This window comes from Colossoma macropomum, unplaced genomic scaffold (assembly GCF_904425465.1).
Source record: "Colossoma macropomum unplaced genomic scaffold, Colossoma_macropomum, whole genome shotgun sequence".
Taxonomy (NCBI): domain Eukaryota; kingdom Metazoa; phylum Chordata; class Actinopteri; order Characiformes; family Serrasalmidae; genus Colossoma; species Colossoma macropomum.
In genome coordinates, this window is record NW_023494810.1 from 24,952,802 (window position 1) to 24,975,104 (window position 22,303).

The window sequence follows — 22,303 nt, forward strand, 5'->3', positions numbered from 1 at the left end:
GGTTAGCTCATACACACGGTGATCTCACCATCATCTTTCTGCGTCCACCTCAATTAGCCCCTCCCAGACGTTGGGCCTCTAGGGCCGCAGATGAATGTCTTGCATTGCAGAGCGTGCTTTCTCACAGCCGTTTTCCTCTTTAGGAGTTGATGCCACCTGCTTTGTTACAAGAATAAGCAGGAAGATTTAGCACCTATACAAACATCTCAACCCTTGATCAGAAGAACGGCCAGCCCTTCTGAGGAAGTGAAAACTGATTGACCAGCTTTGTATCAGCTGAGTGAATCTACCTCCTGATGCATAACTAATCTAATCATTTCAGTGGATTACTGAAGTAAAATGGGCTTTCCCCCACCAACACTTTAACACATTAAAAACATCTAAACCACCACAAACCACACTCTTCAGCATAAAGATGTCAAAAAGGGTTCTTTAGGGCAAAAAAATACAGAGGAGCTGCTTTGGTTGTATAAAGAACCTAAAAAACAATGAAAGGTTTTTTTTCTGAAAACCATATATTAAAGCAAAGAACCATTAAAGAACCTGTATTTGAAGGAGTGCAGCTCATACTTTTATCTGGTCAAGTGTACGCAAATCCCCCTTTCTTAACATATCTCTAAACTCATACGCTCGTTAAAAAGAAGGCTCAGTAGCCACCTTTATTAGAAACCCCTTTCTGATGAGTAGCTGTTCTATATGATTGTTCATAACCATCTTCTAGGCCTGGTCACTTTCCAACCGTAGAGCTGCCCTTGGCTGGATATTTGGAATAAAGGGGATATTTTCTAATGAAGTGGCCAGTAAGTGAATGTACAAGGTTGGGGTTTTCTAATAAAGTGGATCCAACCGATTGTAGTAAAACATACATATTCACCATCTGTACCAACATCAAGCCTGCATACTGTAATTTACTGTAGAATTAAAGGTCTATGTAAGCATACAGTGTTAAAATACGTCCAATTGTTCTATTTTAGGTTCTTCAGAGTACCCCCCCCCCTCCCTTTAATGCAGCTTTACATGCTCTTGCAGTTCTCTAATGCAACTTCATGTGGAGCAAGATGCTTCCTCAGATGCTTTTCTAACAGGCTTGAAGAAGATACCCGTATACTGAGACCTTAAAAATGTTGAGTATGTTTAATCCAAGTCAATATATCCTAATCTAGATGCTTAGATCATGCAATTACATGTTTTCAAATGTAGATATACTCATCAAATGTTCAGAATATCAGAATATTTACTCTGGTCTGGGCCCTTGTGTTAAGTTAAAATGAAATAGATGGGCATTTGCAATTTCTCATGTTTGAGTGACTCCACTTTGCATTGGAGAGACGAAGGTGGAGGGGGGGGTTAAGGGATCTTCGTCTGTTTTATCAAAGGCTAATGGGGGATAATCCCTCATTCACACCAGGACATTCTGAGCTGAAACAAAGAGCTGGGGCCCACCCTGGCTGTGCTCACGTCACCTCAAAACACCTGAGAGAGATCAAGACAGGTGTTAATGTTCACACAAATAGGTGCTAATTGCTCTATAGGGAGTGGGAATGGTGTGTGTGTGTGTTTGTGCATGTCTCGTTTTAACAAGGAATATGACTCTTGGAAGATACAGTAACATTTTAGAATGTATTTGATGTTTTAAAAGCAGAGCATCAGAAAAAATATGTAAAGTTTTGGGGGGGTTATTTCAGTCATTTCTGCAAAAAATGTTGAGTATATTCAATCCAAGTGCTTAAATCCTAATCTAGAGGCTTTAAAACAACTCAACACACTTTGCTTCGGTACAGAATAACGATAACATTATAACACTGTATATGTAAAAAAAAATGTAAAAAGTGAAAGTGCCAAACTCTTTCTGCGTGGCCTACACTGTCACCTAGTGGTCAAACCAATAAAACCCTTTTCTTCCTTGATTTTTGTTTAAAGGCTGTTATCATGGACCTGACTACAAAAGGTGGCATTGTAAAGACATTAGGTTACTGGAGATGGTGCCCCTAAAAAGATGGTTCTTGTGCTTTAGTCAAGGTTCTGTATAGAACCATGTCAAGCTTAAATTGTTCTTTGCATGGTGAAATGGTTCTTCAGATATGGTTTTATATAGAACTTGTTTGAAAGTGCTTCTATATAGAACCAAAAAGGATTCTGCCATGTTACAAGCTTGACATCGTAACAATAGAAGAACCGTGTTTGGTGCTATATAGAGCCATTTTCAAAAAGGTTCTATATGGAACCATCTTCATCACATTCTCCATCAATCTGAAAAACCCTTTCACAATGCAAAGAACCCTTTAATCACGCAAAGGGTTCTTTGAGTGTCCATGGTTCTATATATAACCATTTTCTTTACTAAAGAGCCCTTAAAGAATCATCTTTTTTAAGAGTGTATGTTAGAAGCTTGACATCGTAACAGTAGAAGAACACTTCTCAGTGCTATGTAGAACCCTTTTCAAAAAGGTTCTATATAGAACCATATCACCATTTCATCATGCAAAGAATCATCTAAGCATGCCGACGGTTCTGTACAGAACTCATGACTCTAAATAGAGCCCTTCCCTTTACTAAGAACCCTTAAGGAACACATTTTCTTTAAGAGTTTAAATTTCTATAAATAATTTTTAAATATGATACAAATAACTTTTTATCTGACAAAAGAGCAGTGAGACCGTGCTATTGTAACTAAACGTTATTATTCAAAAGCCTACATTGTCGATTTTCCATGCTGATGACTATTCAGTGTAAATGAAAGCATTTTGTCTTAAGGCATTTAAAGGGGAATTTCGCTGATTTTTCAAAATTTTTGCATAATGAAATGGTTAACATGTCAACATAATCCTTTGGAGAGGTTTTGTGCCAAATGCACTGTTCTAGAGAAACTTACAGAGTCAGAATTGTTCACAGTGATGGTGATAGGAACCAGATGTCTGCCTCTAAAAGCTCCCTCACAGAAGGTTATGTTAAGTTGGCTAAGAATACTCAGCCTGAGGTCTGAGACAATGTTTTATAACAGTTTTGTGACAATGTTTTGGCCTAAAATGTGTTTAATCAATTTATTATAATCCATTCATAGTGGAGGCATGCATAAAAGATGTTCTAAGGCAAAATAGACCCCAAAGAAAACTTATTTTTGTCGGATTTATACCTATTATACCATCATCATCATAACATGCAAAAACTCAGAAGACACGCGTAGGTTCACTAGTAGTTTTAGATAATAAATAAACTGGCTACACTTGCACTGTAGACGTGGTGACTCCTGGTTCCTATCATCACCACTGTAAAAAAGAGGTCACAATGTCACAAAGTCACAATGAACCATTTCACATGAAACCAGTCTGGAATGACTTGACTGGTTTATTCAGAAATTTTGGAAAAAAAAAATGGGTGGAAATACCCTTTAAGTCTATTATGTAGGCTAACTGCCATTAAATGAGTGCTGTGTTGGTGCTGCACTGTCCTGTCTGTTTACTGTGTCTAATGTCTGTTTAATTTATCGTAGTTGTTGTATTGTTTCTTACAATACAATAAAATTGTTGTAGCTTAATTTTTTGTTTGCACACTTATGTCTGCACGTTCGCACTGTGTACTTTTTGTTTCTTGTTGCACCTTGTTGTTCCTGGAGGAACGTAATTTCACTCCACTGTGTACTTGTACATAGATGGAATGACAATAAAAGCCTCTTGACTTGACTCTTGAATCAAAAACTACACTAACCATAAGCGAACAGCGTTCACAGTGCGCATGTGCAACCATTCACATGCTTTAAAACTGTTCGGAGCACGCGCGGCTGTCTCTGTGTGCCGCAGTGAGGTGAGTTGGCAGTTTCCTCTGCACATTGTTTCTTTTTAAACTTATCAGCTCTTAGTGAACTCGACAAGAACACGTATTGAACAGAAGTTCTGCTGACCACACATCTTATTTGCGCAGTTTTGGTTGTATTTCCTGAACACGATAGGTAGCTACTGTATTTGGTGTATTTCTTTATTGCGATTTGGCTCATTTCATATGTTTAATCGTTGAAAGTTACGACGCTTTGTAGGTGTGAACATTATCAGTTCCACTTTAAGTATTTTTCTGCTGAAACGTCTATTTGGCTGCAAGGCAGAAGTTTTTCTTTCCTACAGATTGTTAGAATTTTCCCGTTCCACCTTAAATGGAGCAGCAGTTACATTCTGGCGCCCAGAACATTTGCCTCAGGCGCATGAATGTAACTGTTAACTGGAACTCCATTTAAGGTGGAACGGAAAAATTCGAACAAGCCGGCTTCAGCTTCGTTCTTTGGCTTAAGTTAATCCAAGGTTGGCAGTCGCCTTCTGATTCTATCTTAAGCTATAGCTGATGTGGTTAATATCATTTATAAATATACTATTAGCTTTTTATTTTACAGTTCTAAATACAGTAAAGTATTGAGAGTTTAGGTTATGACTGGTTGTGTGTCTTGTCCAGGCAACACGTGGTCTGCTCTCTCGCTCATAATGGCCGCCGTCCATTGTGAAGAACCTCCTTTAAGATCAGGCTTGCTGGTGAGTTAAACCTCTACTTGGTGAAGCTTTAAAGGGTTCCAGCACTGTTAAACCAGTTTTCTCTGCTGAATGCCTGTGTTGAATTTTAGACTGGCGCTGATGACTGAACTTTTTTCCCCAGCAGATCGACTCTGTTGACTTTTCAGAAAAAACTAAGCCAAAGTGTCTGAGCCATCAGTAGTGTTAACTGTGCACCAGATTGCTTTTCTATTGGAGATCCTCAAACTCTTTTTCTTAACTCTAGATTTTGAGGCCACATGGATGATGGTCCAAAAAAGCAAAGGCTTTTTGAGATAATCAAAGGGGTGAGTACAGTCTCGATCACTGGTTATATTAGAGTAGGGGTAACTGGTTCAGCCTTTGAAGGGCCTCCATACTGCCTGGTTTAGTTTTTGTGCACTGACCTTTTAATGACTGCTGTTCCACCCCTGCATTAAACTATGGTGTAAAGGATGACCAGACTTTTTTCCCCAGCAGATCGACCCTGTTGACTGCTTTGTATTCTTAAGCCAAATTTTCTGACGCACCTATTATAACTTGTTTAAAAAAAACAAGTGTGCGTTTGTGGTCCTAACTTTTTGTCTGTGCTTTCACTAGGCTGCACCGTGCTCTGATCTGAACAATCTGGTGTGAACATGCCAATGGGCATCATATGGACACATGCAGAGGTATTTTTCTGCCCAAGCTACAAGCTTTTTAAACTGTTTGGGGAGTTAAGTGTTCAGTACTGAGCTTTAACTTGTTTTTGTTCCACTTTGTATAAGACTTCTCATTTGAAGCCACCAGATACTGGTGGTCAAATTTATGATCTGGATGGTTTGAGGAGTGGGTGACCCTATAGATGTTTAGAGGACAGTAATACATCATATGTAACGGTCTAAACTATTTTTAAATCATTTGCAATTCATGCTCAGTGTAGTCAAAGGTTGTACAGCCAATTCTTGCAGACTTCAGAGTTGGATTGTTAACTTGAGTACAGTAGAACTTCATTTACTTTTCTAGTCTCAAAGTTGTACAGTACAAGATGTAAACGTGACCTCTTTTGTAAAAGAATGAAACCACTGTGAACAGCCTTTTTCTTTAATGATGCTTTAATTCAGGTTTAGATAAAATTTGTTTGAGGTACATGTGCTGTTAAGGGTGGGATACTTGCCTGGTCTTGCATGTCAGCATGTGCCAAATAAAACAAACTTGAGCCCAGTGGTCAAACTGTCACATGTCAAAATTACTTTAATCATGTTAGAGATATTGAAATGTTGCTTGAATCTTAAGAGATCTGTCTTGTTTTTTGCTATTCAGACTGCAGGAAATTTCCTGCTCAAACATTCTAGAAAGTGGATTTGAGATGGTGTGTACAAAATTTGGGTAGATTGTAGGCTTGAAATATGAAAACACTTTGTAATGATTTTTTGATATGAAGCAGCAGAAGTGAGCAAAGGTGGCAGCTGCCTACTTATTTTCTCTTAAGCTGTAGCTAGTTTGGTTAATAGCATTTATAAAGGTAGTATTAGCTCTATTTTATAGATTTTATAAATACAGCAAATGTTTTGAGAGTTTAGATTATGACTGTGGTTGTATGTCTTTTCCAGGCAACACACGGTCTGCTCTCTCGCTCATAATGGCGGCCCTCATTTGTGTAGAACCTCCTTTAGGATCAGGCATGCCGGTGAGTTATACTTGTACTTGGTGAAGCTTTAAAGGACTCTAGCACTGTTAAACCAGGCAAGGATTACTGAAGGATCAGTTTCCTCTGCTGAATGCCTGTGTTGAATTTTAGACTGGCGCTGATGACTGAACTTTTTTCCCCAGCAGATCGACTCTGTTGACGTTTTAGAAAACTAAGCCAAAATGTCTGAGCCATCAGTAGTGTTAACTGTGCACCAAATTGCTTTTCTGTTGATCCTCATACTGTTTCTTTTTCTTGACTCTAGATTTTGAGGCCACATGGATGAGTCTTGGAAGACCAAAGGCTTTTTCATATAATCAAATTGGGTGAGTATTTTATCACATACTTCAGGTTGCTTCTATTTGGATAGGGGTGACTGGTTCAGCCTTTGAAGGGACACTACACTGCATGGTCTAGTTTTGGTGCAGTGACCCTTGATGGCTGTTGTTCCACCCCTGCGTTAAACTGGTGTAAAGGATGACCAGACTTTTTTCCCCAGCAGATCGACCCTGTTGACTGCTTTGTATTCTTAAGCCAAATTTTCTGATGCACCAATTATCATGCTTCTTAGAAACAAATGTGCTATTGTGTCCCTAACTGTTGTCCCAACTCTCATTAGGCTGCTGCATGCTCTGAGCTGAAGAATGTAGCTGGAACACACCGGTGGACTTAATATGGAGACATGCAAAGGTATCTTTCTGATTAAGCTCTATAACCAGTATCAGTGTTTTGAAAGTTCAATGTCCAGTCGGGAGCTCTAACCCTTGTTCCTTGTTCTAGGACCACTCTGGATATAACGTCCCAACTGAAGTCACCAGATGCCGTGTTGTGCAAATGAACTTGTTTTGATGGTTTAGTAACTGTCGATCATGTAGAGGAAAGCAACAAGTCATACCTGGTTCATGTCTTGCATGGTGTGGATTACTAACAACTGCAGTTCACTTCTGTTCAGTCAAAGGTGCTGTGTAAAGACCTGCAGAGTTCAGTTAAGAACTAAATTTAAATTGTAAAATTTACAAACTTCAGTTTCTCCAAGCTGAAGTGTGTTTATTGTAAATGCTCATGGAAACGTCTTATTTGCTCTGTGAAAGAATAAAACACTCTGAAGGATTTGGTTCTTTAATTGTCGTTTTTACTTTGTTTTTAATAATGGAGGATATTTACATAAAATTTGAACTGCAGCAAAGAAATGTATCTAGGTAAAACTAGTTTTGTAACAGCAAGAATGACAATTTAAGTGACGAAAAAAAAAATAGAAGCATTCACAGCTGGCTTAAAAATTCCATAATTTGTAGTAAAAAGTCCATTAAAACCCTAAATGGAATAGGAATGTGGACTAGAACGGCAGGCTTGCTGCTTTACTACACTTGTCCACAATGTTTAATGAGTTTGAATATAGAGATGACAGTACTAAGGATTTGTTTCTACAGCAAGAACAAAGTCAGCACATAATTTTTGACCAAAGCCAGTTTGTATCTTGAGACATTTGTTCATTTATAAATGTCATGGTTACAGTGCAGGGGAGTATATCCTTACTGAAGTGGGGCATGTACCAAATGACAAGCACATTAAAAGCTGACTGCTCAGTTTTGTCTGTCCAGAGATCAGATATGAATTGGGTTGCAAAGCAAATATAAATGTTGGTTGAACAAATCTGACCTGGAGAAACAAGTTGTATCCTAGATTGTGTGTGTAAAACGTTTTTAGAGATGTTCTTAGAAAGGCCGGGTGGAAGAGTTCTTGGGGTCCATAGTTTGACGTGAATCGTAGGCTGTATTATGTATTAGGTGGCTTTGCTCCTGAACAGGTTGAGAAGGATTGGTGACTGCTGTCCCATCAGGAGCACTGCTGTTCCTGGTCTTCAAGCACAAATAAATGGTGAGGAAAATGACCAACACTAGGCCTACAGCCAGTGCTATGACCACTCCAAGGCACCAACATTGACTGCTCTCTGCAGGGGAAAACAGAAACAAGCTGTTCACGAATGCATAGTTGTAAGCAATGAGAATGAATAGGCAACTGTCTGAAATGGCTAGTTCAAATTGTTTTCCAAGAATTGGTTTAATTACCCCCACATAAAGGTTTACATCGTTCCCTTGATTTACCTTCGACTTTCAGCAGGACAGCACGTGGTTGTGCTTCACGGAATTCCTCATGGATGCTGCACAGATACAATCCTGCATTTGAGTGGCGAACCGAAGCAATGTGGAGGGAGAGATCACCATCTGGAAAGGCTTCTTTTGACAGAACAAATCTGTCTTCAAAGCCTTCACCAGTAGCCATGGTCCCTTTCCAGCGATTGTACAGCAGAACCTTTTGGCCATCTTTCTTCCACTGTACATCTTTGGCATCCCGCCGAGTGTCTCCATAGCATGGGAGGGTTATGTTCTCCAGTGCAAGAGCCGTCACGACTGTAGGAACTGAGGGACAAAGAAACTTATGATTTCATATTATTCCTGTAGTAAATGCTACACTTCCCAAGTGGCAACTGGCCTGTTCTAGCTTCTGCTGTATTGACTTCGTTTATAGTAGGTAACTACTATAAGGCATTTTTCTTCTTGCTGAAAATAGATTAAAAGTCCTAATGGAAGGAGAACTTACCGAAAACCTTCAGTTTTACTTTCAGCTATTCTTCCATCACAGCTGCACCTGTAGTAGCCAATGTCATTGTAGACGACGGACCTGATCAGCAGGGAGATGTTTCTTCTTGTTGTGTTTCCTTGGAAAGCAAATCTTTTCTGAAAGCGATTTTCAATCACGCATGTTCCATTGTGACAGTGAGCAACGTCGGCTTTAGTAGGGATGAAGATGGTCCGCTTGGCATCACCAGGGCACACAATTCCACATGGGAGAGTCACAGGATCATCGACTACTGCGTCAATGGCAGTGAAAGCGTGAGACTTGAATACCAAGAGGAAAACTGCAACAGTACAAATGCAGAAAAAAAACAGTGATTGCTATTATTTCACTTTATCATTTAAAAGGTCTAAGAGGATAGATTTAATATGCATTAAAGACAAAAAAGAGTAGACTTACTGATTAAGAGAACTCCTACTCGCAAACAGACCTTCATTGTGTTATATTAAAACAGTGAACCTACAAAGATGAAATCTGTGTTATTACAAGTTTATTATATGTTGTATCTGAATAGAACAACAAAAGGTAACACTTTACTGTAGGGTACTGTTTCTAAGGCTATGTGTCATCTACATAAGCCTGTCATGACAACTGACATAATCCTACATAAATGTTTAGAAATGCCTATTCCAATAGGTGTCATCTGTCATAAAGGCTACTTTGGCTAACTTTGATCAAAGTTGGCAAATGTAACCTTTATAGCAATTGACGTCTATTGAAGTAAGCATTTATGTAGGGTTATGTCAGTTGTCATGACAAAGAGACATGTAGCCTCATGAACAGTACCCTACAATAAAGTGTTACCCAAAAAACCTGACTCTGGAGAACTTCCAGAGGTGGAATTCCATTGTGACTCTTTTTCTATAAGTTTCACAAATTACACTGGTACCTTTTCTAATTAACATTGTTGTGCCCCAGGAAAATGTAAAATGTTTCCATGTTGCACTACAGTCATGGGAAAAAACACTGTTGATAGGTGCACAAGGAGTTCAGTTTGATTGGCCCCTGTGACTCAAAGAGCATTGCACCAGTTTTGACTGTTGAGTTAACTCACACCACACAAACATCATGACTGCAGTGACAGTAGCACAAAGCCGCTGCATTTCTTTAGTGCCCAGGAGTTTCAGGTATCTTTTCAAGCTAGCCTGAATGCTGTCCTTGAACACACGAAGTTGGTGAATAGACTCCAGAAAAAGAGCTTTGTGTGTTTTTTTTTCCTTTCCACCCTGCCTGCATCATTCTGTAAGCTTGTGTTATTATTTTGCTGGCATTTTTAATTTGCCTTACTTAAATTTTCACATGCTGTACACAAATTAACAACTTTTCATTTAAAAAAAAGCAGAAAATCAAGGCTCAAAATCTCAAATCTGCTGAATTATAGCATGAAAAAAGGGAAGGGGGTGTTATTACCCTGTTTATTGTTTTGTTAAATGTTCTTTGTCTGTCCTGTTTTGTCCAGTTTGACAAAAGCATACAGTCAGCAGACCGATATATGCTTGCTATCTGGGAATGCTATCATCAAATAATATTGGGATCAGCAAATAACTGCTATGTAATAATTGCTATATAATAAAATTTGTATTTTTTTTTTAGATTTGGCCAATATTTCAAACCAATATTTGATGACATTTCTGTGCTCTGGAAGAGCCGAATGTTTGTGATGCTGGGCTACTTGTGCTAAAATGCCTACATTTTCTTCACCTTATAGCATTTGCAATCATACAGAATGCTATATTTCTCTGTAATGCTTATCCAGGTAGCTCTGTTCTCAGTTTTTACATTTTATAAATGTAATCGGCTTCTGCAGATATCTGCCTACATGAAAAATATCGGATATTGGCATCGGCCCACAATTCCCATATCGGTGCATCCATACATCATTTAAAACACTTAGTTTCATGTTTACTTATAATGATGTTTTAATGCTATGGGAGAATATAACGTTATACAAAATGAACTTCCTCCAGACACAGGATTTCTGTGTGAGACTGTGTTTTATGCATTACATGTTTACAGCAGCAGCGTCTCTTCTACAGCAATCAGTCAGTGAAATGGTTTTAAAGACTTACCTGCAGTAAGTCCACTTAAGTGCAGAGTTGTTTAAGCAACAGGTTTCAAAAGTTCTCGAAGTCCAAGTCTTCTTGCCAAAGTTTTCAGTTTTAGGTGAAAAAAAGTATGTCCATTGGGAAAGAGTTGGTAACTCTGCGTTTGTGGGCGGATGCAGTAAAAGCGCATACTCAAGCACCTACTACAGTTGGGTCGTCCTCATATATATTATTTATGTGTGTGTATATAAACGTAAGTTTGATGTTTGCACTGGTATGTACTGTATTAAGTCCACCTACCTTGCACGTGCACTTGCACGACCTTTTATCAGAAACACCTACCAACATTTCACAAATGTCTTAACTGGAAAATGCTACACTAATATAAATAATCATTATTGTATTTGGAAAGAATTTGATATTAATACTTCTAAACACGTGAGAACCTATTTTTTTTTTCTACCCCTCAACAAAAGGAAGTTTACTTTAAGATCCTCATTTCAAGTGGTCAGAATATATTCAAATGTTTACCCTCATTATTTCCCATGTTTTTCATTGATCTCACCACACACAATGATAATGTCTATTCAAAATCACATGAAAACACTCAATAGTCTTATGTAGTTTTTAAATGTACAACAATGTTACATTACCAAAAACAGTAATTATAAGGACTCTATACAAACCTCTGTCTTTGTAAAAAAAAAACAAAAAAAAAACACTCTAGAACCACTAGAACCAATATACAACAAATCACCTGCTTTAAATATAAAGATCTGGTAATGACAGACATAAGGGACCAACAAATCCGTGAGTGAAAAAATAACGTATAAATTAATATTATTTCTTCAATTGTTTATCAACATATAAAATACAGTCTGAAACAAAAGCTCAGGCAGTGTGCGCACTGCGGTCCAGTGTCCGTACCTCAGGCAGTCCATGGCAAGGGGCACTGTGTAATGAGCTTCTGCTCATCAAGAGAGGCTTGCAAAAATAGCTCCATACCCTCTCTGTATTCAAAAATAAAGGATTCTCTGGCCTCTGGGCCATCTCCTTTCAAGACTTCACTAAGGGCTTTCTGGCAGTCTTCCTCTGTCATAGACAAAAATCTTGGCTCAGTCACACGCCCACGGAACAGCGTCCGATTTCTGACTTTCTGTTGGAGTGGGCTGTGGAAGGTTTCCCTGATCTTGAACTGAGGAATGCTGGGCCAGGATTGCCTGTGTCAGGTCCTCCCATTCTTTGACTGGTGTAGATTGTTGCAAGTCCTTCTGTTCTTGATGCATTTTCTCATGTTTAAGGATGTGTTTTGCAAAGTCTGTTCTTCCTATAACTGTTTGGCCACAGCTACGACAATGATAATGTGGCTTTTCACGGCCGGCAAGGTGACATTTGAATATTCTGAATTCTAAAATGAGTAACACAGAAAGTGTCAACAATCATACAATTTTCTAATGTAAGCATTTAACTAGAAAACAAACAATCTATGTTAAATATTTCAGACAACTGAATAATCATTTAGTTGTGTTATATAAATGTTTAAATCTGTAATTCGCACAAATAAGTAATTTGCTTATGCCCATGTAAAACCAGATGACCAGTAGCCTTTTGGACACAGAGGACAGTGGAAGTTGCTGCACTTAGTGCACTGGTATGCCACTTGTGTCAGACAAGAATTTCACAGAGCCATGAACCTGAAAATGACAATTAAAGAGTATACCTAGAGCTAAAATCTTACACTGGGGTGCAGCCAGCAATATGTATCATCATGTTGACTAATATGGTCACTGTTCTGAGACATTACAAGCTTTTATTTAGTGGTTATGCAGCTTAAGTATTAATAATTGGTATGATGTTTTACACCCGCCATTAAAACTCGTCTATAATGGGGTCTGTGACAACTAATGCGCATTTACACAGGGCATGGAGGCATGCTGTTAAAAGTCAATGATTTATTTACATACAAGACAGGATCACGTCTACTTTGTTTTTTGTTAGTACACAGACAGCTTAAATGGCTATTTAATAGGCTCAACATGGAACTTGCTTTACCACATTTAGATAAATGAGCAAATGGCTATGTTCTGCTGAGAGTGAATGAATTAAAGACTTTGCTGCACCATTAACAAATTTCCTCCACTTAAAGACACTTTGGCAGGTGTTTGGAGCAGCTTCTTTTTGTCTCCTCTGTTACGTCCCAATTAGCAAGATGGGCGCCACGGAAATTCATTTCCAGGTCATATAGGAGAGGAGCTGGTGGACAAGGAAGCAGCAGTGTCTTTTGGGGTATCTGTATGTACTTTATGTAAATTACTAAAAATGACCAACAAAAAAATGACCAATCCAAGAACTATAACCAGTATGATGATGGCATCAAGGTACCTTTGTCGACTGCCCCCTGGGGAAGAAGGAAGAAAAGTACATCAATAACTAACCATTATGTTTCTACTTTAGCACATATAAAAACAGAAAATGACTACAGTTGATAACTTGTGTGAGATAATATTTGACCTGCAGCTCATTTATGAGATTCTGAAGAAGAAAGTGACAGCAGACCTATATCAGATTCCAAACCTTGCCCCTTAGCAAGCTTTTCGGTTGACAGCTGTGACAGCCAAAGAACTAAACAAATTGGAATTAGCCAGAAACTAACAGTACAATTTGACTGAAAAGTTAAATGTCTGTATCAGTAACACAGCAGGTACTACGTTTTTTGCAGGAAGGAAATGCAAATGTTCAGCACAGTCAGTATAAAATTTGGGGCTTTACTTTTTTCTTTATTTTGCAGAAGTGTTGAATAAATGCAATAGAACACTTAAGGTCAAGTATTATTAAGTGAACTAAGAGGCAACATAAGCAACAGAAGATGAGGAGAAGTGTCATCACAAATAACATCACAGCTGCGATTCGTGATTATTCACGCTCTCCTCTTCTACTGATTAATGACTTTGCCTTTTAGTTCACTTAACTACAGGCCTAATAAGACACACATCAACATCATTTTTTTCGATAATGGAAACAGCACTTACTGAAAATCTCTAGTTTTACTTCTGATGTTCTTTTGGACATATATTGGTTGTACTTTACAACAAGACTGCCCTTTTTTACAATGGCTAACAAGAGTTCAAACGTCTTAACAGTTTGAACAGCAATACTCCATTTGGACCAAACCATGAACAATGTTTTCCTTGCTTGAATACAATAAGCATTTAGAGAACACAGTTTACAAAGTCATTTCATTCACTGCTCACTCGGTCCCAACTCCAGCGAATTTTTATTTATTCATTTATTTATAGAGCTCAAATTGCAACTCAGTTTGCTAAGTCACAAATACTATATTTGTCAGCAATTAAAGCCCAAAATAATAATGGTTATTGAAACAAACTGAATGTATATAAATACACCAAATCAAAGCTGATTACCATCTGAGCTGAAGTTCTGCCCAGGAGTTGAGCATCTATAAAAAGAGGTCAGATTTCTAAAAAACTAATGGTTAATAATTAGGTAATAAACACATAAATGCAGGTATAACACAAATAAAAGGGCAGCAGTGACCTGTTGTTTGCCAAATAAATATTTATGCAGTTTAATCTCTTATTGGTTATTTATCTTACTTTGTCTTCTCCATCCATCAACATTATAACTGTCAGCTTCATCAGACATTCATATTCATCAGATATAAGAGCTCACTATTCCCTTTTTTATTTATGTGTTATAACACCTTTTAAGGTATTTATGACCAAATTAATAGCTATTGATAAACTATTTTTAAACCACTCATAAAGCCTTGATAAAAGTCTTATTGTAATGCGGTACCTATATGATGTATGATTGCCAGACAGCCACAGCACACTGCTTTAGCAAATGCTAACAGTGTTTGCATTTTGGGTTGGATGTATTCTTACTGGCATTAGCTACTAACATGAATCCCAGTCTCTCCCAGTCAATGTAATTTTACGTAAAAGTTAGTCTAAGACATGGCTTAACCAGTCCCACCATACATAAATGTGTACAGGATTCGTAGGCTGCTCTACTGAACAGTTACACACATTTCAAATTCGAAGGGGGGAATCACAGATCCATCTCCAACTGTACATATTATTCAAGGTGACTGCAACAAGCATGTTAATGAACCTATATCTACAAGGAGGCATCTGTATTTTATGAGACATAATGACATAAAAAACGTCAGTTTACGCACTGAAATCAAGTCGTTTAGGCAAAAGGTCAAAGGTCAGTAAGAAAGAACACAGACACCCTGTTACCGATTCCTCTCTTCTCATGACAAAGTTATAACATAACCATCATGCTTTCATGAATATCTGTGAGTCTTGTTAAAACTCATGTGATCTTGCAGTAAAGAATCGTATTAAAGGTAATAACAGCTCTGCGCTGGTTTCTGCAGCTCACTGGCTGTTAGAAACATGCTATTCCCAGTCTGCTCGGATATCTAAAGGACAAATTTCATTATTTAATACACAAGCATATGGATTGTTACAGCTACAATTTTTCATTTTTGTGGTTGCAACAGTAAACCTGTGCTACTCGGATGTTATTCTCAGTGTCCATAAAGAGTTACTGTAAACGACCAGCTCAACTGGCTTGTAGAAAATTAATGATCATTATGACTAATTTGACAAAAAAAAGCAATGAAATGTTTTATTGGTATGATTCAAATAGTAGGAATTAACACCACGAGTATTTCACTGTGTGCCTAAAGGGTTCAAAAAGAAAAAAAAAGTGAGTATAAAGTGAACTCACTTTCCACTTTCAGCAGGACAGCGCGAGGTTCTCCTTCACGGAATTCATCATGGATGCTGCACAGATACAATCCTGCATCTGAGTGGCGAACCGAAGTGATGTGGAGGGAGAGATCACCATCTGGAAAGGCTTCTTGTGACAGAAAGAATCTGTCTTCAAAGCCTTCACCAGCAGTCACAGTCCTAGTCCAATGATTGTACAGCAGAACCTTTTGGCCATCTCTCTTCCACTGTACATCATTGGCATCCTGCCGAGTGTCTCCATAGCATGGCAGGGTAACGTTCTCCAGCTTGCGAGCAGTCACGACTGTAGGAACTGAGGAGCAAAGAAACTTATTAATCATATTAATGTGAAGTTCATATTAATCATTCAGTAAACTTTGGGGTCCAAAAATCTGAGACCACTGGTAAAAATGCATCTAGTTTGCATTCATTTCTAATTTATTACAACATTTTCATTACGAATGATAGCGGCATAACCATTTGAGTGAAAAGTAGAATGTTTTTACAGCAGGCACTCAAGCTGGTATGGACTCCATAAGTTAGTGCAAAAACCTCTGATCAGTAGAACAAATCCACTTGAGAGTCATCTGAACATGTGTTTCAATGGAAGTCTATATACAGAATAAGACAAAAAACAATCTGTAAAAAAAATCTCTAAATATCTTTTTGTACAAAAACCTTAAAATGACAAATTTGCTTCAATTTGAACAGCGAACTAGAAATACTACTTCTTCATTTTAATTGTCAGATTGTCCAAGATTCTAAAACTTTCTCTTATTTATTTCCATGTTTAAATGAAAAAATACCAGGTCTTAGACTTTTGGACTGGCTGTTAAGACTGACACTCCTCTTTCTGAGAAAGTCAATCTGCAAGTCTTAACAGCCCTGTTGGAACTTACCAAAAACCTTTAGCTTTATTTCAGATGTTTTTCCATCACAGCTGCACCTGTAGGAGCCGACGTCATTGTAGACAACAGATCTGATGAGCAGGGAGATGTTCCCTTTTTTGGTGTCTCCTGAGAAAGCAAATCTTTTCTGAAAACCTTTTTCAACCCTGCATGTTCCTTTGTCACAGCGAGCAATGTCGGTTTTGCTGGGGATGAAGATCGTCCACTGGGCGTCACCAAGACACACAATTTCACAAAGCAGAGTTACGGGGTCATTCACTACTGCATTGAGGGCAGTGAAATGTTGGGACTGGACTGTCTGGAGGCAAACTAATGGAACAGATATAGAGAGAGAATATATTTTTGGTAGCTGGTTTGTACAATATTACAAAAGCATAAGAAAAACCAGTTCATTTCAGTTTACCAAATGAAAAAAAAACTACTGACAGTATGAATTTTATTTGCATACAGAAAATGCAGACTTACCGATCAAGAGCACTCCAATTCTCAAACTGGCATTCATTGTGTTATATTAACACAATGGACCTACAAAAGATGAAGTCTTGAGTTATATGTACAGGATGTGGTAAGGAAGCAGCAGACACAGGGTAAACTTTCTTCTTCTGAATCGTTCTCAACATATAATATTACAACACTGTCACACTGTCACAGAGAAAAAGTACACCAGGCAGATTTTCCAGGTAGAGCTAACCACACTGCATACACTTTATGATTGGTGCTCATAATTTGCTGTAGTTTCCCCCCTCTACCCCTGCTTGCACAATGTCCTTGAACACATGAAACTAGGCAGAACTGCGGTGACATGAGTGGTCACGCTGTTTCTCTATTTATTCCTACTTCACTCTGCAAGTTTGTGTTACTAGAGAGCTATCCAGAGAGCATGAACTTTTCAGGAGACACACTTGTCAAGTATTTGTTGTCTCATATGAATTTCAACTTGTGTGAAAATATTTAAATGAAATACAAACACACTTGGAAAAAAGTTGTGGCTTTCAATTATAATTAATTGAAAATAGCACAAAAACTTATAAAATGTTGAATTTTTTTTTTCATTTTTTTTCAATATATGCCAATTTTATGTTTGATACCATGCTAAACATCTCACAGCTAATTAGGTTAAATGACAACAGATTCATAATGTGACTGGGTATAAAAAGAGCATCCCAGAGAGGCTGAGTCTTTCAGAAGTGAAGTTGGGGAGAGGTTCACCACTCTGTGAAAAACTGCATAGGCAACAATTCAAGAATAACATTTCCCAACGTAAAATAGCAAAGAGCTCATCATCTACAGTACGTAATATCATTAAAAATCTCTATGCAAGGGGCAATTCCAAAAAACAGTATTGACTGACCATGATCTTTGAGCCCTCAGGTGGCACTGTAGTGGAAATCACTGCATGGGCTCAGAAACACTTCTAAAAACCACTGTCTGTGAAAACTGTTCATCACTGCATCCACAAATGCAAGTTAACACTCTACCATGCAAAGACGAAACTATATATAAACAGGATCCAGAAACACTGCCACCTTCTCTGGGCCCGAAAAAATTTAAAAATAAAATGGAGCTAATTTTGAGAGCAACAGTATGCATAATCTTGTCCATGCAACTGGCAAGCGAACAGGTTGAGTGGTGCCCTTGTTAAAAGAGTGGTTTACAGAAACATCAAATTTACCTCAAATATAGGCCAAGACATTCTAGGCATGAAAAAAAGGAACTGAGAGAACAGAAGCCTGTGTATATGTTTTAGGTTCTACTGTTTCTACTCATTGTGGCTCCACAACAAAACTAAAGAAGAAAATTTCATGTCTTGGCTGATGGGTTATGTTGAAATGTATTATCCATATTTTATGCATAGCATGTGTTCACCCACCAGACGTATACCATATACATATTGTCCAAATTATTATGCAAATATATATAACATTTGATACGTACACATGTCTACACAAGATATACAATCATACATTTTGAAATATATATCTATATATGGCCATACATCAGATTTCCATATGGGCCAGTCCTTTAATTTCACCAGGAAGTCTGGCACATATGTTTTTTCCAAGTTGAGGCTTGAACTCTGCATGTAATGTGCCAGACTGCCTGTTCACAAACTGTGTGTTATTAGGTTAAATTTCCACACTTAAAACAATGCTGAACAATGTAAGATATAATTACAATCGCAGCTCTTATAATTTGAAAATTGAAATCTTTCTAATCATGATTCAATATAAAAAAGATTATAGGCTGGGTAAAAATAACCCATCATGTGTTCTGTACAATATTTACCCAGTGCCGGGTTGCCAAATGACCTAGCTTGGGTAGTTTTTAGCCCAGCATTTTTTAGAGCGTATCTTTGTCAGCTACTCATAAACATCTAGGGGCTTGTAGACTTCAAACTCTTTTAAATAAGTGAGCATGATTCTTTATCGGTTTGCAGTAACTTATTTTAAATAAAAAAGCTTGCTCTCTAACTTTTGCTGCCATTTAGATAAAGACTGAATTAATAGCTGATAAAATCCATACCTTTTAGCCCCTTGTTGTGATGTCAACACTCAACAGCACTCAAACCGTTTAACAATAATTTGGCAAAGAAAGTGGTCAAATCGTTATTAAGGCAAAACCTGCTTTGCATACTGAGGTAGACACTTTGATAAATGAAGTCAGGTGTTGCAAAACATACACAAAATATTAGTACAGAGCTGATTCACATAATCACGTAACAGGGAAAAATCAATAGACATGTACAGATGCATTGATATGAATATGGTGATTAAACTGCAGTTTGAAATGTTATAATCAATTATAATAATATTCAATAAAGTATGCTAATTATTTTGGCCAAAATATTTTTTTTTCAGATTTTCAGACCTTAAATTAAAAAAAAAGCTTGGTGTATTTTTTTTTGGTGTGTTTTTTTAGGAGTCGATATTTGCTACCAAAATATGCAACCATACTCTGTTTGACTGAGTAGAATTGCCAAGTAACATTATACATGTTGATTGGTTTTGTAAAATAGGCTTTAGAGAGACTATAGAGTATTGTCGTATTGTTAGAGAGACCAAGTACCCATTTCCAAAAAAGTTAGAAATCTGTGCAAAATGTAAATAAAAAAACAATGCAATGATGTGCAAATCATTTAAACCCTATATTTCATTGAAAATAGTACAAAGACAACAAATCAAATGTTGAAACTAAATAATTTTATTGCTTTTTGAAAAATATGTGCTGATTTTGAATTTGATGCCAACATATCGTTCCAAAAAAAGTTGTGACGGGGGGCAACAAAAGGCTAGTTAATTTGTGTAATGCTAAAAAAACACCTGGTGGTTAATTTGCAACAGGTCAGTAACATCACTAGGTAGAAAAAGAGCATCCCAGAGTCTTTCAGAATTTAAGATGGGGAGGGGTTCACTACTCTTTGAGTAAGTGTGCAAATAGTGAAATAATTCCTGCTGTCACTGTGCTACAGAGCAGAGGTGGGAACAAGTCACTAAGATGCAAGTGACAAGTCAGTCTCAAGTCTTCACACTCAAATCCTGAGTCAAGTCCCAAGTCAAGGTACTCGAGCCTCGATTCAAGTCCCGAGTCAGTACAGGCGTGTCTCAAGTCGAGTCCCAAGTCAATAGTCCTAATCTTCGAGTCCTAAACAAGTCAGTCTGCATTCTTCATTTAAGGCCACAACACTGAATAATGGTAACAGTACTATAGCCTTTAATGATGGCATGTTAGCACTGTATGTCTGTATATTCATTTTTTATATATGTATTTTTTTTACCCTTCCAACTAAAACACAAAATCAATGGTACACAGATAATCATGACAGGCATGCTGTAGTGCAACTACACATGACAAGAATTTTAAAAAATACTACTGAACTTAATTTAAAAAATAATAAATTATATTTGAAGATAATTTTTTATGATTTTTGGGAACACTGGGCATATAGGATTAAAATAAAAACTAGCTTGGCACTAAAACCAGTTCAGCAAACTAAAAACAACCGCTAGTAATTGCAAATGTAGGTATTTCATTTCATTTTCAATTGTTGGCAGGATATTTGCACAGATGTTTTGGGGGAAAAAATGGCAAAAAGAGGTTTGCATTTAAATTTTATTGTTTTAATTCAAATTTCTTTTTCGGCTGGATTTGCCTCCCATATCTAGGTATGTATATCTATGGCACTTGTACGTGAGGGGGACTCAAAGCATGATTTGTATTAACGACAGTGGTGTAAAAGTGAAATACACTCTGCAACGCAGACGGAGCCCAAGAGAAAAAAATGACCAAGTCTCGCAGAACGCTTCTTTAACATAAGGAGAACGCCCATCTCTGCAGGGCTGTGGCTCTCCACCCCCCACTCACCCTCCTGGAATAAAAACGAGCAATCCTCATTTCTGGATTGCAACCACTAAAATGGTAATAACATTTGAAATAAAAACAATAAATAATAGGTATCTGAACGTTATAACAATATGAGCGTAGTAAAGATCCATGTGTGACATTATGTAAGTATGTGTGAGTAAAAGAGTAACATTACGTGCTTCAGCGGTCTGATGTATCAGTTATGTGTAAACACTGTAGTTGTAGCTCGTCTCGTTATGGTATATATGACACACTCTGTTTGATGTAAATTATACAAAAAAAAAACTTTATACGATGTTTAAAATTTCAGCACACCCAACTTAAAACACCTTCTTGGGTCCCCGTGTGCTGCTCTTTCAAAACCACCCTGGCCTCCATCCTCCAGAGAAGGAGAGACACGGATACTCGGCCAGGCGTACCGTGGCACGTGTTCCGTGTCATCTTCCCGTCGAGCTCCGAAGCTACGGGAGAATTTTGGAGGACGAGATTTCGAGCCGATGATAAATTTGATCTTTATGGTAAGAGCGCGGCCCCCCACACGAGTCTGTAGATGCAGGTGCAGAGAACGGACTATAGTCTAAAGCTAAACCCGGCAAATGTGACCGTCTCGCCCAGAGGAATCCCGTTCGCTGATCTGTGGAGGAATCTGACAGCAGCTTCTTTAATTTACAGCAGAATCGGTTCAGCACGGCTCTTTACAGTCATTCATTTCGAGACTTACCGAGAGGTTAATCCGGGGCAACAGGTCAAAGAAAAAGTCTCCAGAAGTTCAATACTTCTCGCTAGTCTTCCATGTCCGTCAGCCCAGCGCGATGCTTCCAACAAGTGGAACTACTTATTCTGATTAGACCAGCTGACAATTTGTCCCACCCCCATCCCCACCCCCACCCCCACCCCCGCGAAACGGAACGAACCTTTAGGACGCGAAAGAGGTTGAGATACTGCGCGAGAGACACTGAATCTGCGCGAGAGAGAGTGGAACTGCGCGAGAGATTTAAAGTTTGCCCGCGAGAGAGATTGAAACTGTGAGATATTGAACTTGATACTGGGGAGGAACTTGTTCATGTTAATCACAGTCAGCCTGTTGCAGTGTTTGCTATAAATATAAGGATGCAAAAGATAGCCTTAGTCTTTATTTATCTTGATTTTTTTACAATTCAGTGTAATGATATAGAGCAGTACTTAAGGGAGCTAAACACTTGCATGCTTTTTTGTGAAGAAAGTTTGCAGGCTAGAGATTTCAATAATCTAGAACGCTGCCACCAGTTGTTGAAAGAGCCCAGTCAAATGCTATTAATGATTGTGTATCATATTATTTTGTTTACTTATTGTTGCATTATTAAACATTAGTATACATTCTTTGTCATAGTATGTACTTTACTCACAATCACTTAGAATGAAATCCTAT

General features: G+C 37.9%; 1 protein-coding gene, 2 long non-coding RNA genes and 4 other non-coding genes across 7 annotated transcripts; 5 read left to right on the forward strand and 2 right to left on the reverse strand.

Moving 5' to 3' along the window:
• The first annotated feature begins 3,761 nt into the window (after nt 1–3,761).
• Nucleotides 3,762–7,290, forward strand: LOC118799584. Its single transcript, XR_005006121.1, has 8 exons — nt 3,762–3,801; nt 4,438–4,514; nt 4,759–4,819; nt 5,112–5,182; nt 6,104–6,180; nt 6,446–6,506; nt 6,800–6,870; nt 6,961–7,290. It is a non-coding gene; the product is annotated as an uncharacterized LOC118799584 (long non-coding RNA).
• LOC118800077 lies at nt 4,604–4,693 on the forward strand. The gene has a single exon (XR_005006163.1). It is a non-coding gene; the product is annotated as a small nucleolar SNORD12/SNORD106 (small nucleolar RNA).
• On the forward strand, nt 4,954–5,045 carry LOC118800078. The gene has a single exon (XR_005006164.1). It is a non-coding gene; the product is annotated as a small nucleolar SNORD12/SNORD106 (small nucleolar RNA).
• On the forward strand, nt 6,292–6,379 carry LOC118800083. Its single transcript, XR_005006169.1, has one exon. It is a non-coding gene; the product is annotated as a small nucleolar SNORD12/SNORD106 (small nucleolar RNA).
• Nucleotides 6,645–6,736, forward strand: LOC118800082. The gene has a single exon (XR_005006168.1). It is a non-coding gene; the product is annotated as a small nucleolar SNORD12/SNORD106 (small nucleolar RNA).
• A 252-nt stretch (nt 7,291–7,542) lies between the features above and the next one.
• On the reverse strand, nt 7,543–8,850 carry LOC118799585. The gene is made up of 3 exons (XR_005006122.1): nt 8,782–8,850; nt 8,250–8,600; nt 7,543–8,131 (listed from the first exon to the last, which is right to left on the reverse strand). It is a non-coding gene; the product is annotated as an uncharacterized LOC118799585 (long non-coding RNA).
• A 4,029-nt stretch (nt 8,851–12,879) lies between these two features.
• Nucleotides 12,880–21,707, reverse strand: LOC118799583. Its single transcript, XM_036559537.1, has 5 exons — nt 21,617–21,707; nt 16,999–17,058; nt 16,525–16,842; nt 15,624–15,938; nt 12,880–13,260 (listed from the first exon to the last, which is right to left on the reverse strand). Exons 2-5 carry the CDS (start codon nt 17,033–17,035, stop codon nt 13,100–13,102), a joined length of 831 nt encoding a protein of 276 aa, XP_036415430.1. The 5' UTR covers nt 17,036–17,058; nt 21,617–21,707; the 3' UTR covers nt 12,880–13,099.
• Nucleotides 21,708–22,303: the final 596 nt, after the last annotated feature.

Bases quoted from the DNA above. Each gene is read 5' to 3' on its own strand.
- LOC118799583 (XM_036559537.1), bottom strand. From the start codon at position 17,035: ATGAATGCCAGTTTGAGAATTGGAGTGCTCTTGATCG. The intron at 16,843-16,998 runs GTAAGTCTGCAT...CTGTTCCATTAG, and splicing joins AATTGGAGTGCTCTTGATCG to TTTGCCTCCAGACAGTCCAG. The intron at 15,939-16,524 runs GTAAGTTCCAAC...TTTGCTCCTCAG, and splicing joins AATAAAGCTAAAGGTTTTTG to TTCCTACAGTCGTGACTGCT.